The sequence below is a fragment of the Brienomyrus brachyistius genome, chromosome 14 (assembly GCF_023856365.1).
Source record: "Brienomyrus brachyistius isolate T26 chromosome 14, BBRACH_0.4, whole genome shotgun sequence".
Classification (NCBI taxonomy): domain Eukaryota; kingdom Metazoa; phylum Chordata; class Actinopteri; order Osteoglossiformes; family Mormyridae; genus Brienomyrus; species Brienomyrus brachyistius.
The window spans coordinates 6,141,835-6,160,385 of NC_064546.1; the positions used below are offsets into that span (position 1 = coordinate 6,141,835).

The 18,551-nt window shown below is 35.8% G+C and overlaps 1 protein-coding gene across 1 annotated transcript in view; it reads right to left on the minus strand.

Moving 5' to 3' along the window:
• Positions 1-1,868: 1,868 nt before the first annotated feature.
• arhgap5 (Rho GTPase activating protein 5) overlaps positions 1,869-18,551 on the minus strand; it is a 56,262-nt gene continuing 39,579 nt past the window's right edge. Inside the window, exons 4-7 of the mRNA XM_048974108.1 lie at positions 12,308-12,385; positions 8,187-8,318; positions 6,774-6,879; positions 1,869-4,080 (exon numbers count right to left, since the gene is read on the minus strand). Of these exons, the coding sequence (XP_048830065.1) occupies positions 3,762-4,080; positions 6,774-6,879; positions 8,187-8,318; positions 12,308-12,385 (635 nt within the window). The 3' untranslated portion in view covers positions 1,869-3,761. The remainder of the gene's footprint in view (positions 4,081-6,773; positions 6,880-8,186; positions 8,319-12,307; positions 12,386-18,551) is intronic.

Genomic DNA, 18,551 nt, shown 5'->3' on the forward strand with positions numbered 1-18,551 from the left:
TTCTGTAAATACAATGATATGTAATACATTAAGTCTTTCCATTTGCTAAAAACAAGGCAGGTTTTTTCCCCAACACATACCCATTTAGGAATTTATTTTGGTTAATAAAGTGTATTTTTACCTTCTGAAGCAGGAAAATAATCAGAAAATAAATGAAGGAATAAATGTTATTCACTCCAGTGCAGCTGAACAAAGGGAATGCAAAAAGTCAAACTAACTGAATCACCTGGGACTGTATTTCCAGACAGACAAGAAAATGCTTTCATAGTGACACCAGCCCTCTGACGACTCACAACCAAGTAAACAAGCAGAGGTATTATGGCTTCCTGCCAACACCGTTAGACTTCTCCAAATATCATGAGTTTCATTCAACTAAAGTGAAGCTGTAAATCCATTCACAGGGACATTAATCACATTCATAGAGGGGTTTGTTATTAACATGTATGTTATTAACCTAAGTACTAAGTGCAGTGTGTTTTTATGCTGCAAAAATATCAGAAAATGTCTACAGTAAACCGCAATTAAAATTTATATTTCCAAATCATCAGACAGTCACGTACCTTCAAAACAGAAATTTTATATTGTAGTTTTGAAGGTACATACATACACATACATTTGTATTTATATCTTTATTGGGAAACTCTATTAATTTCTTTGAGCATAACTCGAATTTTACATATGACAACCTTAACCATTAGTAACCAAACAAAATATAAGCCCTTTACCATTTTTAGTTTTAGTTGCAGTCACAGATTTTTATAAAGCTGATGTTATACTTCCATCCATCCATTTTCCAAACTGCTTATCCTACTGGGTCGCGGGGGGTCCGGAGCCTTTCCCGGAAGCAATGGGCACGAGGCAGGAAACAACCCAGGATGGGGGGGCCAGCCCATCACAGGGCACACTCACACACCATTCACTCACACATGCACACATACGGGCAATTTAGCAACTCCAATTAGCCTCAGCATGTCTTTGGACTGTAGGGGGAAACCGGAGTACACGGAGGAAACCCCACGACGACATGGGGAGAACATGCAAACTCCACACATATGTAACCCAGGTGGAGACTCGAACCCGAATTCCAGAGGTGTGAGGCAACAGTGCTAATCACTGCACCACCATGCCGTCCCTGATGTTATACTTGTGGGCACTGAAAAAAATGTCCCCACAAGGTAAACTATCACAGGTTTTTATCACATTGTGGGGAAATCTCATCCCCACGATGTAATTCTCTCTCTCGCTCACTCATTCACTCACTCAATCACACACACAGTGCTCAGTCTTGGGACGCTCGCTTAATTCAGTAAAACTATTGGAAATCTATTAGTTTTATAACAAAAATCACATTTATTCATTTACAAAAATGTTTATATAACATTAGAAACAAGCAGTAGTTTTAAGTAAAACATTCATTTTAAGTAGGAGTAAATTGAAGCCCAAAATTATAGTTCTAATCGAGTTGTTCCGAGTGAAAAAGTTCCCAGACAAGCATCATCAATGGGTGCTTCTTAATTAGTAACACTTTAGCAATAACATAAAACACCAAACATTTGTGTTTAGTATCCCTTTTGGAGCCAGTGGCCACAATTGCAATTAACAGGAAAATGGCAAGAACAATTCTGGATGAGTCATTCAAAAAAATTATTACACTTAATAAAAAGAAAATGTCTCCGTGGCACATAAGATGTGTTAAACATTGCTTCTCAATGGAATTTTGCTATGAAACCAATTAACTTCTTTGCAGAATTTAAGCAAGCGTTCCAAGACTTTGTGAACACTAGATATATACTATATAAAAATTTTAAATTCAAACATACATTGAGCATATCAGTACTCAAATCACCAAACACAAATAAGACACAATGTTGAAAAAAAGAGATTTTATTTCAGGGAAAAAATATGGAGTAAACCAAACTCTTAAGATTAATTTCTTAAAATCATTTATTTACTATTATACATAGCAGATGATGTTAAAATCTTAAGAGTTTGTACACCAGTTTGAATGAGGCAGATCTTATAGAACAAATAAGGTTGCTTTTCAAAACTACACAAAAGGTATCCTAGCAGCTGCAGACTTGCCCTCCCCCTGGTTTCTATTGAGAAATGTATTAACCGCAGTCTTGCAAAGCCTTTTTATACATCTGTATGATCCACAAACCTGTTTCCAACCAGGCCTCATCCCATCATTCCAACATCACTGTACTTTCTATTGTGAACACTTTCTAAGCAGCATCTTTTACAAACAAAATTCTGTACCGTCTAAAACAAGCTATGAGTTTTATTCAGAAGATAGCGAATTAAGTACACAGAGTCAATCTAACTCAGGTTTAGTACATCATACCACATAAAGTAATTTGATTATATGTTTTACAAGATTATACAGAGCCAAAAGGCCACCAGTACCTCATTGTATTTATTGCTATATTAGCAATCATATATATTTATATATATATATATATATAAATGTATGTGTGTATATACATATATATACACATATAAACATATGTATATATGTATGTATACATATATATTACACACATGCATACACACACACAAAAACAGGTACATGTTGTGTGTGTCCTTTTTTCAGGGAAACATACAATTGGACATTGAATCAAAATAGTTTTGTTCTATAACTCTGAGTTTGTTAAAATATGATACATTAAACGAGAAGACTATGGGAGGGTATAAAAACTTTCAACTTGCAAAAAAAAATGCATATATCCCCCAATGCCCCATATTCATGTTCCCCTCAACCAAGTTAGGAAAAGAAAACTGTGAATGAAAATAAGTAAGCTTTTGTGTAGAAGATCATTTTTCTTTGTATTTTAGGAGGCAGAAAGCATGCAAATTTAGCTTAAACAAAGCATCTATTCAAATTTACTCTAATGTAAGAAAGTATTACTAATATGTTGATTAAAAAAAGCAACAAAAAGTAAACAAAATACCCAGACTGCTTTGCAACGCTTGAGTGTCCAACAAGAAGTGTTACAAAGGGATCTATAGTGGGATGTTCCCTTTGGAAGGTTTGGAAAGAATTCCACAGGCCATGCTCCACCAGGACCAAAGGTGCGATGCGAGAGTCTTCAGCTCAGTCAGATACACTAGGCTTTCTTTCATTCCTTTTTTTAAATAAATTTTAGGGGTCCTAAACAGTGCACAACACTGGGAAAGACCAGGAAAGGAGACAACACTACCAGTTACTGGTCAGTCTTTTGCTCATTCTGGGGGGGAAAAAAGCATTTAAAAAAATGAACTGCCAAAAATGCAAAATAAGCAAACAACCAAACATCCATCAGAACAGTTGCACATGTAGAGTGATGTTCACTGCATACAGAGGACTGTATCTTTAAAAACTAAAATAAAAAAAAAGTATAAATATCTTTCTTGGAGTTTCTTGGTCAGAAACAGTACCACAGCCTTGCCTATAACACATGCATCAGCAAGGTGGCTCACAAAACAGCAAGACCCTCCCCCACCCCACCCCCCACAGACACAAACCAGCATACATTCCCATGACTCCCGGTGTACATGTTTGCAGTACGGCATTTAAAAAAAAAGATTACTTTTCTGGAATTAAGATGCCATAAATTCTTTCAGAGTAATAAAAATGGAGTGCTGGATTCTGAAAGTTCTTCTTTCGGTATTAGTTACTGGAAGTTGTTTATCCACCTAGGCTGTTCCAATTAAAGAAAGATAATCTCTCTGAACTTGACCCCAAGCTTAGTTTTGGGTGTTGGGGTATTTGGAAAGGAGGGCTACACAAGAGGGTCAGGTTGCATTGGGTGCTGGATCTGCTGGGGTTGCAATGGAGGGGGCAGCTGCAAGGGCACCAGGGCCTCCACCATACTGTGAGGGTGAGCCGGGGGACCATTCTCAGCACTGGCCAGCTCCACCATCTCGCCGCCATAGAAGAAGTACTGGCACTGTTGGATGAAGGACTCGATGACCGACTGGTTGAGCTTGGTGGTGGAGAGAGTGTACTTGTTCTCAAAGTCTGGCCGCATGAGTGTAGGCCAGAAGCATATGGATAAGTTGTCTGCTGTCATCAGTGTGGTTCTGCTGTGTTGACTCACCCTAAGGGAGATAAAAGCATATTCACACTTAGGGTAGCAAGGAAGGAGAAGATGAGAATGTAAGTATCCCTCGCTACTTTATATGTAGCATACCTAACAACTCATGTTTAACATGTAATAATCTGTCCGCCTTCGTCTAAAAATACATCCACATGAACTGATGAATATGTCAGACACAAATTTCGCAAGAGATTTAGTATTATTATTACTTATTGGTGTGACTTCTTGCTCCCACCATTATTTTTGTTCAGACAAAATCACAAGTAAGTTTGAGTAAGAACAGTCTGAAGTCAAGTGACAAGGCTCTGCAGACCAAGGCATAGATCTGTATCACAGTAATCATTTCTAATTATACAACTTAAAAAAAATTCAGTAGTGGCACCAGGGGCAGCGCTATCAATTTGCCTCATTTTAACTGATATCCCACTGCAGACTAAGTTATTATGCCGATTCACAGTGGGAGCAATACATCAACTGTAAAATAAAAATGCAAAATCACTTCAGTCCCATTTTGTTTCTGCATTTGAATTTTATTGTTCCCATTGTATCGCTTGCAAACCCAACAATATTGAACATGTTTGTTGCTGAGACACCACGATTTATCTATAATTATTCATGCTGAAATGGTCTTTCCCCACATCCAGTGAATCAAAGAGGTGAACCTTTGGATTAGAATTAGTCTTATGATAACGTACATTTCTCATTAAATCAGCGGTTTTGATTTAGTTAAGTTGTGGGCAATGCACTGCAAGATGACACAAATTTTTACTATTATTTTTACAGTATTACAATCTGCAAGTGTTGCAATAACAAAACAAACATGAAAATGATATGCTTTTTTGCAATGCGAAGTCCTTTGAGTCTTTTGTAGGAGCTGGAACATGACAGTATATACCAGATACCTGATATGTTAATGAAAAAGAGATAAAACTAACATCAGTTTGATAGGCTGACTGGACATCAATTAAAGGCCCTAGAAAGGACTCAGACATAGCAAAAAATGTCAATTGCATTCTTACCCTTGTTGCATCTTATTTTATAGTTGAATCTTTTAACAGTAGTGCCATACTCCTTTATCAGAGTTAACCCAATATACCATCATATGGTTTTATTTACTGTACGCTCTTATTAACAGTTTTAAATTTTTAAATGTTCTTTCAGCCCAGAAATCCCTTTGTCCTGTATGTTTAAATCAGTTTCCTCCTGTTACCATTACTGTTTTCTCATATTGCCTTTCGTGAGGTTTATTTTTCATTTTAAAGAAAAGCTGGATGAGAAAAACTTGTCCAGCATATCTCAGTTTGAAACACACTTTGGACTTAAACTGAAAACAATTGCCAGTAGCCTCCGAACAATAGGAAACAAAGGCTAGAGGCCTATGGACCAGGATATACTTTACAGGGAGAACGGGGTTATTATTAAGGCAGACAAAAGTCTATGACAAAGTAAATTTATAAACTGTAAAATGTATTTTACAATCCTTTCAATATATTTTCAAATATTTCAATGACAAATAATAAAGGGCACAAGAGCCAAAAAAAAAACTCATATTGGCCAACTCATCAGCCTATTCATCTGTTACTGTAATCACTACTGTATTACTTAAACAGATATCTAATAGTGGTTATTACACTGATACTGGCTATTTTGAAGCAAATGTCAACTTTTCAAGTCTAAGTCTGATGCAGAATTCACAGGCATAGAAAATATTTAAAGATACTCCGTCTGAGTTTAAAAGACTCATCCCAGTAATTTACAGCTAATAGTTCTCATGCCTTTTGACACAACAGGACAGGATAGTGGAACATAACTGATCAATGGCAGCAGTGATGAATTTCAAATAATTCTACTGCAATATTTTTTTCTATCACCATGCAATTATATTGGTGGAAAACCTATTTTGAAATACAGTCCCTGAACACTTTTATCACTCAGCTCTGAATAAGTGCATTCCTTCTACATTGGTTCCCTTTTGATAACCTTACAGACACATAAAACTTCATGTACATCTAATTTTTGTTTACCGAGTTAAACCTGAATCACTTTAAATAAATAAAATAATTTTTAATCATTTTTATTGTGCAATATTTTACTAAGGGTAATCACCGTCAACTTTGGCCAGTTGGCTGGCCTGAGATTTTCAATTCGAGAAAAGTCTGCACACACATTTATATGTACTTAACAGTATTATTAACTTGTAAAAAGTCTGTATGGTTTGTGTTTTTTATGCAGCTAATTTTAGTTTCATAATGGAATAATATAAATTTGCTGTGCAATTTCTTGCACAAGCGTGAGAGTCAGAAAGCGTGTCATGCCAGATGCCTGCGAGTTGGCAATCCTGCAATAAAAAAAAGTTTCTTAAAATGCCCATTTATGATAAAAAGGTGTTAACTTCTTACTTTTTTATTTAAAACAAAACCCTGAATATTCGCATCTTTTCAGTACAATGTCCATTATTTTGTTTTCAGTCTAGCTAGTGACTCCACAAACCCGAATCTAAACCGATGGTATAATGTCTAACGTAAATACATCACATACTCTGCGGGCATAGAGTCCACTGAAAGTAGATAATATGCTATACACAGATTACATACAGTATTCAGTTTACTTTCATAATCAGAGAGCAAGACTACGATCATTTTCATAAATGTACAGGTCTACAAAAAAGTACAATAGCAAATATAAAATTCTTACCTGTTTAGATGAGTAATTACATATTTGAAGACTTCATAGTTCACAGGGGGAAACTTCCTGACAATTTCTTTCAATACTTGCAGTCTCTCTATGTGGTCCACAATTTCTATAAAACCATAGAACAATTGCAGTGTTTTCATTCATTTAAACACAATAGACATTCAAACATTCACACAGCATCACACTCAGCAGTACATGCTCATGATAATATCAAATATCAAACATGAAAATGGCATGCTACCACAAGACCAAAAGTTCTGGGGACAGTGCAGCTTATTCAGGATCAAAGTAGATGGGGAAATTCCATGAGGCTGATAAGGACAATAAATATAAGGAATACAGTACGAATTGCTATATTGTTACACGCTGAAGCCATGCTTTATCAGTGTAAGGCAAAGGCTGCCCCTATCAGTAATGGTGAAGAGGAGATACAGGAGATGAGAAATGCTATCTCAAGGCTGCTCTGGGTATTACACTGGTGTGTCTGCTTTGATTTTACATGTTTAATTATTTGCTTAAAGGACAGTAAAAGACTAATACTGGGTTCAAACTTGTAGTTATACTTATAGTTGCAAAAATTCTAACCATTTCAACTGTAAATCACACTACAGAATGAACTTCAAATAAATCAAAACAGAAATCAAGTCAATAGTGCACAAACAAGGAATTCATTTGAGGAGAACTTATGGCTATTTATTCATTATTTTTAATATAAAAGAGGTAAGAGTGAAGGGCATGAATGCTATTTCGTTAGAAATGCTAGTGGTATTATATAAGATAAACAGTTCTTTCATGTTTCTTTAATGGCAAGGGGTTTTTCCTTTTTGATTTCTTGTCTTATGAAGCACAGCACATTCAGCTTGTCATAATATTTCACTACATTTTGCCAGAGGGGTGAGGTTTTAACATCCTCCCAGTGTGACACAGACACACAAAGATAGACATATGTTTGTATTCATATCTTTGTGAAGACTGTCCATTCATTTCTATGACAAAAACCGTAATCATAAGTATGATTACCCGAACTCCTACCCAGTCCTAACCTTAACCGTAATTAACCAAACAAAATATAATACTTATGGCATTTTTCATTTTTGATTGCAGGCACAGATTTTCATAAAATTGAGTTTCCCCTTGTGGAAACTGGAAAAATAACAGGTTTTCATCACATTGTGGGGACATTTTGTCCCCGCAATGTAATATATACATGCCCACAGACACACACACAGCACTTTTACATTGTTTTATTTTTATCTGGTTCTTTTTTACTAATGAAGTAGATGAATCAAAATCAGGAACATTAGTGTCCACTTTCAGCATATGATTAGTCATAACTGTATTACTACTGCATCAGTAACCGATTCCAATCCACTGTGCGCTTCTGCTTGGTTTGGAGTACATGTTTGCACTTACTGGCTGCCTCCACCAGCTCTGGGTGCAGACTGTAGGGAATGAGTGGGTCAGGCAGATCAGCAAAGAAGGCCTTAAGAGCACCTGCTACAGCATTGACTGCCACGTCCATGGCAATCAAGTCCATGCTGTGGTCTGTGTGGGGAGAGAAAGACAAAGGGAGACAGCAGAGAGGAAGGAGTGTTAGAGGAGGTCTTACACAATCAGCTGTCAGAAAATGAAGCTTCCTGCATGGAGGTGGACAACACTGGAGGAAAGATTTTATTCAGCAGAAGCTGGCAAAAGTTATAAATTTAAATTCTATTCAAGGAAGTGAAGAACTTGGCATTTGTATATCCTTCCTATGGTGATAGGGTTGGCACCGACCTGTTGGTAATTTTAAAATGCACAAAAGCACCACATAAATTTGTGTACTGCATCAGGAACCTCTATTTAAACAAAATTTTAAGAAAAAACTGACTAGGTAAGGCATGCTAAGACATGTAAGGCAAGATAAGAGCAATTTCGTTTAATTATATAATTCTCTTAAAGTTTTTTTTTACCATAATTTTTTAAATTGAAAACAAGAGGTATGTTATCGAAAGAAAGGTCCAGAAAGCCGCACCAAAAATATTAAAACCAAACTTTTCATGGATAAGAAAGCTTAACAAGGTATCCAAGAGGTAAGAAACAAATTGGATAATAAATGAATGTTTTGAGGGGATTTTATGGCTAATTTAATACACGGGTCGGCCCCAATCCATCTAACATAAGAGATTGGAACAGAAAACTAACATAGGACACAGGTTATGTACATGGCTGTGTACTTAGTGTAAAATACAGTTTAAAAAAAAAAAAACAACTGATAATAGGCCAAAGGGAGTGTACAAAATCCACGGCATGTCTGTTCCTTAAGTAAAGCAGCAGATCTGCAATAGAAATTTTTGAATAATTCAAAAGTTGATACTGAAATAAGAACCCATGTACAAAGTACTATTACAAGCCTGTATATTCTATTAATCATGCATTTCCCTCATGGTTAAAATTTCAGTAATAAAATGATTTGATAGCATGCTTAATGTGAAAGAGACAATAATATGTTTTCAGTTACCTGTCAAAGTAGGTTGACATTAAATATGCCTCATTCCACACAATATAACACATTGACCCCCATGACACAGTAATGCAGAGAATACGCTCCTTCAGCAATATATTTACTGAGAAGTTTCAAGGATTCAGGTTTAATTAATTCAATGTTAAATAATGATATTGCTGAGGTGATATTGATATTGCTGCTTTATAATTAGGGTGCTTTTCCACTGCACCAGGTACTTTACTTATGGTACTGCACACACTTCTTTATTAAATATGACTTTGCCACAGCTTAAAAATGATGCAACGTCATTCCGATGATTTGCACTGACAAGCTTGGCAAGTTTCACCCTCCCCATATTAGACATAAATATATTGGTTTTGGTCAAAACTTTCACATCTGTTCATTACTGACATGAGACTGCTAAATAAACTTTGCAGAATATAAAAGGGCACACTCCTGGTTTTTAGCAAACAACTCATTTCCAAATGAAAGAAATGCTAAAGAGACTGAAACTTTGCTCCTTATTATAACATTTGTTTTTCTGCCCCCTCTTCCAGTCACAATTCACAAATCAGTCCCATTATATACACCCATTTGGCGCCACCTGCCTACTTGGTTGGTGCTTGTGTTAGACCCAGCACACAAGTGTGCGCAGTGCCTTCCATGTTTGAGAGGTCAATTCTCTCATGTGCTTTAGTCAAAAAAGGAATGTGTTTTTTTCTACATAAGCATATTCTCCATTTGAGTTAAGCCTGGGGATTATGTGTATTTAGGCTTTATATGCACTTTGGGAGGAAAAACACCAAAAATATGGCCATGTTGCATGTAAATGACCGTTACATGCATTCTGCCACTGACTTAAGTGCTTTTAATTTCATTTTTCACTATGTACTCTGGAGGTCTGTAAGTCATATGTCGCTACATGGCCAAATTTAATATTGCATTGTTCAGAAAACTGGACATGTAACATTTTACATTCACTATACAAATACAATCCTAAACACATAATTCATATAATTATAATAATTATGTAACAGTACACAAAAATATACATCACCATTAAGCAGAATTCAAGTGACATCTGCCTTGTCAACATGCATAGCAAAATAATTATTTCAATTAGTCACAGTGCATGCACTTGCACTCCTGTGAGAACGGGACAGACATACATCACTGGATGCATTGCATGTTTCTGGGTAGATCATGAAACGCTCCATATTGAACCAATATAGGATGTCATTTATGCTATATTTTTATACACATACATACACTTCATACATAAGTTACATAGGGCAATTTTCCACAGTGCTGTACTGTAGGCACTGAGAAAGAACTAAAGGTACGGTTCTTCTAGGTGTTGGTTTTCCACTAGCATAAAAACTGGTACTCGTGCCGAATTACATCACAACCCGAGACAGGGAATTTTGTACTGAATTAAACAAATTACTATGCTATCTTATATGTTGCTAATGTTACAAATATTTACATCATATCCATTTGTAAGGCATATTTGCGTGTTTACAGAATTGTTCTGAATGAAAAGGGGGAAAAAAAGCCTAAATATATGGATTCATTCATGAATACAATATGAGTAATTCTTGCAAACTCATTACCGCAATATATCAAGTTTTTAAAATTAGTTTGATGACATACTCACATTATATCATTGTTTAAAATGTCAATTTTGGGGTTAATCAGTTGTGGAGTAAAACAAATGACAAAACAATGCGACTGAAAAAATGAACCTATATCTTGTACTAATTGATTGCTATTGTAGGTTACAATAAAGTTGAAAGATTTTAAAATATTTTATCTAGTTGCGTATATTTGATTTTAAATTTGCAACAGTGGTGCTTATTTTGGCTTATTTAGGTTGACGAATCATTAAATCAGAGCTCCCAGTTTTAATAATAGGTTAAAGTAATGTAAAATGCTTTGCACAAAATTCAAACACTATATTTCAATGCAACATTTTTTCTGAAAAGATTCTCGTGTTTTGTGAAAATGAAAAATTATAAGCCTTGCTTTCATCTTCAAAACAGGGGGGTTTCTGTGGATTTCAGTTCAGAATATAAATTAAAGAGTTCATATTACACGTTTTGCTTTGGCCCCCTTTTCTTGCTGGATGAATTTATACTTCATGCACAGTTGTGCCTTCTTTTTCTGGTTACACGTTGGGCGTGACAACACGTAATGAAGGCAGAATATGAATAATGCAAAAGCACGTAACTTTTTAAGTGATTTTTAAGTGCCTTATGGGCAAATAGACTCCTTGATGAAAAAGGCCCTTAAGGGAACATGAGAGGAGTAAAAAAAAAAAATGAATGGGAGGAGGGAAAAAATAATGGAAGAAAAAAAAAATGAGTCCAGGTTGGCAACTTGTCCTGAGTTATTCCCTGCCTGGCGCTCATTACTTCCAAGACAGGTTCCAGACCCCATTGACCATGCATAGGACAAGCAGATGTGGAAAGTACAAAGAGCAGAATAATACAGCTGACAATAAGAATTTCTGCCAAACAGGGGGGGGGGGGGCTAAATTACCGGTAAGGAGTAAATATTAGTTAGAATCAAAGAAATATTTCAGCCCATTTAGAGGTCCACGCATTGTCCTCACACCCCCTATTCCCCAAGGTAGACCCATCAGTGTATGCACGTTCTGTTTGCATCTAAATTAGAGCTGTAACTTCTGACCTAAAATCATTTCTGACTGCGCATGTTTCTGCAATCATGTGTGTGTGTGGTGATGGTGGTGGTGCGGGGTGGGGGGTTGGACTGCTTGATATTGTTTATCCCAATGTTTTATGATTAAAATAACACTTTTTTTTAAGATATCGAGCAATCCTAATTTAGAGATAGTCCATGTAAGACCATCCACTCACAATACTTGTTTACAATGGGCTCTCAATCTACATAACATTAGCCTTCTAGAAACTTGAGCAAATTTCAAAGATTTAAGATTTGGTTTTTTATTTACTGAAAACAAAGGCAAAAAGGAGCACTATAAAGAGCTGGTGCGTCACTGGCTCCTAGGCAGGCCTCATCACATTACCTTGATCAAACTGCTTTTGTATGTTGTCTTGATCCGTTTTGTTTCCACATACACGGTATAGGCCCTCTGTAGTCAAACCTGAAATAAAACACAGCAGAAGTAATGATTATTTGTTCTTAACCACACTGCTATTTAATAATATATACATGTTTATATTTTCTGTGGTGCGTTTCATTTGAGGTATGTTACTTGCAAAGTCCAAACTTCCAAACAAACCCCAAGTAGATGACATGATTAGCAAAATTTCTGTGTAGTTAGGATGTAATCAAAGATTTCCAGCTAAGGCATTGTGATACTTGTTTTTAAACTTCCGTTTTTCAGTTGTCAGACATTACTATGAAATTACGTTCTCAAGCAGTAGTGTACAAGTAAAAAAAAAAAAAGTCCACAGAATATACACATGCACCAAGAAATGGAATAAAGAAAGCTAGGGAAAATAAGTACAAACATAGTACATTAAGCAGACAAAACGTAGAAAAGGTCAAGCTGATCCCTATATTTTTTGATATACTTAAATTTTTTATGTATAATTGTAATGAATCTTATTGTGGTGTGCTACTATTGACAGATGACTGATTACAAGGATACATTGTATATCAGCCGTATTAATTCTTCAGAGCACCTTCCCATTCGAGACCTAGATGATTTCAACCAGGCAATACTCCCAACACGCCAGTAAACAGAAGAATATCCAGTCAGCATTCGAGACTTAGGCAGATGTCTCAACTTCTCAGATACTGGCCAAGGAAACAAAATACCAAAAAACCAGTCTGGCTGGAACCATAACTGAAAAAAAGAATTCCAAACAAACAGAGCGATTACACATTGTACTCATCCCAAACACTGAATCATGATGACTGTACTCTTAGATTACACAACTGCAAGTACAGTCTGCTTCTTGTGAGTATGTTATGGGCAACTCTGAGGATAGGAAAAGGGACACTCTGAAAGCAGGGGCTTTCATAATATAAATGCAGACTAGCTGTCACATCTGGTCCACATTCTGTGAGGGTTGTAACACACAGGTGTCGGTCGCATGTCTTTTAATACATCCTGGATCTGGTTTGAATAAAGGCACTAATTTATTAATAATAGCGCACAGTCAAGGACATTTTTCAGAGGAGGTTATATCACATAACCTGTGCCAGGAAGTTTTTACAGGCAATAATGCTGTCTCGAACAGTGTCATCAAAAACCACGACAAAAATATTGTTAAAAGTTTTGGTCAACCATGACAAAAATATTATGGTGCTTAGTCATACCATTAACACACCACACCCAATATGTTCCTTCTTATATTATAAAATAGTTAAAGTAAAATTAAGATGTATTTAAAGGCACAAATACAAGAAAGTAGTAAACAAATATATCAATATTCTATGAAGTAGAGTGAAGTACCTATTCAGATACTTAAAACTCAATCCTAAGAGACTAGTATACTGTATACTACAATCTAAAATGTTTTCATTACTCAAACCTGATCAGTTCCTAAAAATATGTTGGATAAGGATTTTTTGTATAATGGGGGCTAAATAATAATGGAAAATAATAATATTGTATTCCCAGCCCATCCACCTCACCCAAATATCCAAAAAAATAAAGAAAATCTCCTAATCACCTATATGTAACAGACCATCAAGGACTGCTTCATTAAGCATTTAAACATTTTTTCTGGCAAGTGCTTTACATTTTTGTCCATATGTGGATTCATTATAGTGGGTTTTCAAATAGCACAAAGTGGTTATAGTGAATATCTAGATAGTTTGGATAGTGGACATACTTGTAAGATTTCAGATAAAGATGATCAAAACTGTACACAATGAAAAATTCATGCCAGTCCTATCACAGCCAGTTCACGTAAATATGTCAGATCTAGAATACGAGTAATTTGGTAAATACCTACATACCAATAATGACCATCAATTAAAAGCTTTTAAAATATATATATATATATATATATATATATATATATATATATATATATATATATATATATATTCTTGGGTGGCAGTGTCATTCTTTTAATGAATTAATATTATCACATTTGTAGGCTGCTCCTATAGGGTATTTTAACACACTAACTGAGGAGTGCTCCCACAGAGAATTTAAAGTGCTGCTCAGGGATTATAATGCCATGCACAGCACAAGGACTATTTTAACAAAGAAATATGGATACAGTTAAAAGGTGATTATAGTTTTGCAAAACCAATTAACTGAAATGTAAGTGTTGTGTGTCCAGTCTTCATCACTCAGCAATGTTTCAAAGATCTGTACACTGGCACATTCCTTGCAAGTTCTGACATGCTCAGGCAAGTCCCATCTAATGAGGGCGAGGAAAAGTAGCAGCATGTGTAGGTACCTGCACAGACAGAAGGAACAGCAGCTGATGCAGGTGCAGGCACTAGCTAGCTGTTCTGCTGCCTAAAGTACCTAAGCAGTCAAATTTAAGTATAACAGTGTCATAAACACTAAAAAAGTTCGGTGTGTGGTCAATTCCTGTCAAAGTTTACTCCCTATTTTGTCACAGTTAAGATGACGCTATGGGTAGCCCCATGGCCTCACACCTCCACTGCCCATAAAGCCCTTTCCTACAGCAGAAACGTTTTTCAGGAACTACCAATTTTTTCAGGAGCCTGAAATTTTGATCAGGTTCCCAGCACAGGAACTCAGGCCAACTGTGGCTCCTGGTTCCTTTGGTATTTATTTAATTGGTATTTAACACTCATGCCTCCAAACAGTCGTAAGACGTCAATATTGATAAATCTCACACATTCTAACTGTGACTGTGTGTGCACGGTAAAACTAATTTTAATTTAAAAGTGTCCTCAATGAACCATATATGGGCATATAAGTTCCACAATACACATCAAAATGCACAATAGGAGAACGTGTTGCAGAAATGGAAACCGAAGAAGAGACAAATATATTCTTATTCTGGTTTGTAATATATTTTGCACTATATGCTTGCATTGTTATTTTGTAACTGTATTTGACTATTAAGCAAAAAAGTTTTTATAAAAAAAAAAAACACGCTGGGGGAACTTAATTGAGAATGAGGCAAAAATTTGCTGGATGTGATGTTTTTTTTTATATTATATATATATATATATATATATATATATATATATATATATATATATAAACAAACAGGCATCGCTTGGCAACTTTACCAGCACGGGGGATAGGTGACACATGCAATTAATGTCATGTAATACACACAGTACTATAAAACTAATGTAAATATAAAATCACAACACACTACAATAAAAAGATTTAACTTAAATCAAAAAATGCAAGATGCATGCAATAGCAAACAGTGGGAGCTGAGGATGACAACAGTGCCTAAAACTGCGGCAAAATATTTTATTGTACAGTCCAATAAGTTTCTTTTTATGCAATGAAATATCTAGTACAGTACAGGTACTGTTTCTGTATCATATGTGCTTATTGTAGTTATTCATTACATATACATTACTGTATGCATACAGACAGTTAGATATGGACAGTGGGTCATTGCCCATTCCCCAGTACCCGTTATGCTAAGCTCTCGATCAGTGTATATTATCTGATGTGAACTTCGGACATAAATGTGATTGGACGTGACTCGATCAGGTGTATATATCAACATAAGACTGTTGTGACAATGATATATTATAAGGCTGTGGAACATTTCCTTATCTTGAACATGAAAAGAACAGATATCCCATCTAGGGTATCTACTGCTTCATTTCCTGTGCCTCCTGGTATAGGCACAATGAAACATGGATGCATGTTACTTTCCATAAAAGTTATGCTGTTACTGCTCCACCCATCCAACTTTGCCAATTCTATCTCAAAGCAGGTAAAATACTCTTTACAGGATATTTACTCTTACTTTATTCTATCTTACTGTACATTTGATGACTAAATGAATGCTGCTTGCTTCCATGATGAGTGACAGTTCCTGTACAAAAGCACCATCAGAGACACAACTAAACCCGTACAACTAAAAAATAAACCATACTAGTAGCAGAACTACACTCATAGGACTAAAGTAATTCCAATAATATTGCTAAACATGGGGAAATGAAACCAGCCATTATCCTCATTTGTGCCTCTAGACAATGTGCTTCATCTTGCACAACCCCAGTCGAGCTAACCCCTGCCTGACACTAAAAGGACAATGTGTAACGTGTCACGTGAATGGGACTGAAGAGCTGGCATACAATCATTCACATACACACACACACACACACACACACACACCAGAATTTAGTAACAGTAATTAGTGTGTGGATTTAAACAAAAAGTCATTGACATGTTAGGCCAAAATGTTACTTTATACCATCAGGTCTCGGGTGTATTCGGGTAATCCCATTTTGCAAAGCACCACAGGTTAAAATTCATGGTCTAAGTCATTCTCTATTGTCTTTGTTTTAACTAAGCACTGTTAGACATCCTCCAAATTTCTAGACAAATACTGACGCACTTTTTTGAAACTCTTAGTGAACCACAAAAAATTACTTACAATAAAATGTTGACAAGAAAACAAATGTATATTGCTTGCTTCACTCTGAAAGGCATCGTTTTGTTGATAGTAATCATGATGAATTTTAAAATCAGCTCTGCCGAAAGATCACTGTGACCAGAACCACAATATGACATTGAATACAAAGTTACAACTTCACTACTAGGAAATATTTTGCTATATAATACTCATTCACATAAAATCACAATTCTCCAGTGGGTGAATGCTGGAAGGAAGATATAACATTACACGAATAGAAAACAGGAAAGAGTGGAAGAGGAAGAGGTCCAAATTTAGATGTTCTATTGTCCTGTATCCTCATGCATCCCCCAACTGAATCTTCCCCTAGATTCCTACTAATGTCACAATGACAAGATTTTATTTTTTAAGCAGATTGTGATAAGGTACCAAAATATCCTATTCAATATGTATAGTACTAAAACTATAATATGGTTACTATGCCTAGTGAGTACAGGTTTTACTTATAAAGCTTCCAGACCCAAGACAATAGGACAAGAAATCTAGAACAGTAAGCATGACGTTTGTTCTCTTTTGTGTTGTTCTGGTGCAGTGGCAACCATTAAGTTCTGAATGTTTTCATATTATTTGGCCTCAAGTACCTTATTAAATTAAGTATATCACATTTGTTTAGCTCATTATCGCAAGACACATTCATAAGGCAATCTTCCTTTCTGAATATCAATCCAAAAATGTACGACTCATAAATCTGTTTTCAAAAGCTTTTCTTGCCAAGGCACTATCAGAGATAAAATACTTCGTGTGTTAGGCAATTCATGACTGAATCAGTTTTGTGGAAGGTGCATGGTCAATGTTATTTTAGTCTTTTCTGGTTTTCTTTGCATTATTTAAGTAGAGTGACCCTGAAAGAGAACCAAAGACAAGATCATTAAGTGCATGATTTTCTTATTTGTGAAATATATTTAATTTTAGATTCAACATTCACTGTCACACTATGACTTCAAATGACTGATGATTTGTCCGAAGAGACTGTACTGCACTATGCCAGCAAAAAAGTGTATCCTAATTTACTAACAGGGCACAATTGTGTAGAGTGTGTCAGCTGTAGCTGCAGGCATTTTTCTGGTTGCCAAGATAGTCACTGCAGAAAGACAAGCCTGCTTCTTTCCACATACAGTATGCACCTCATTCAAGGTTAGGCTATCTGTGATAATCAGCACGCAGTGTAAGCACAAAACCTCCACCAGTAACAGTGAAACTGAAAAACACTGGATGGCAAACAAATTGCTGACATACAGATATACTTTACATTACATCTGATTAAATTGTCTGGCTAGGAAAACTTCCTTCGAACGAGGACAAGCTGCAGGAAGATTGAATGTTAGGCTCTACTCCGCCTTATAAGCAGCCAACCTACAGGAAGCAGGAAGAGTGCAATATGATTACAGAGCTGTCCCTTATTAAAAGGAAGGAATTACAATGTTTTTGTACGGAGTACTACAAACTGCATCAAAATATTGTGATTATTTCCATCAAAAAAAAAAATACTAACAGGTTATTTCTAAAGGCTTCTCTAACAGCATAAAAGAGAGAAAGAAGAAAGAGGATTTTAACTCAAAAAAGGTCTAATTACTATGGAAAAACCAAGGGCCTAGCAACACAAATAATACAATAATTAAATGAAATTATTAAAATATCCATCCATCCATCCATTTTCCAAACCGCTTTTCCTACTGGGTCCCGGGGGGTCCGGAGCCT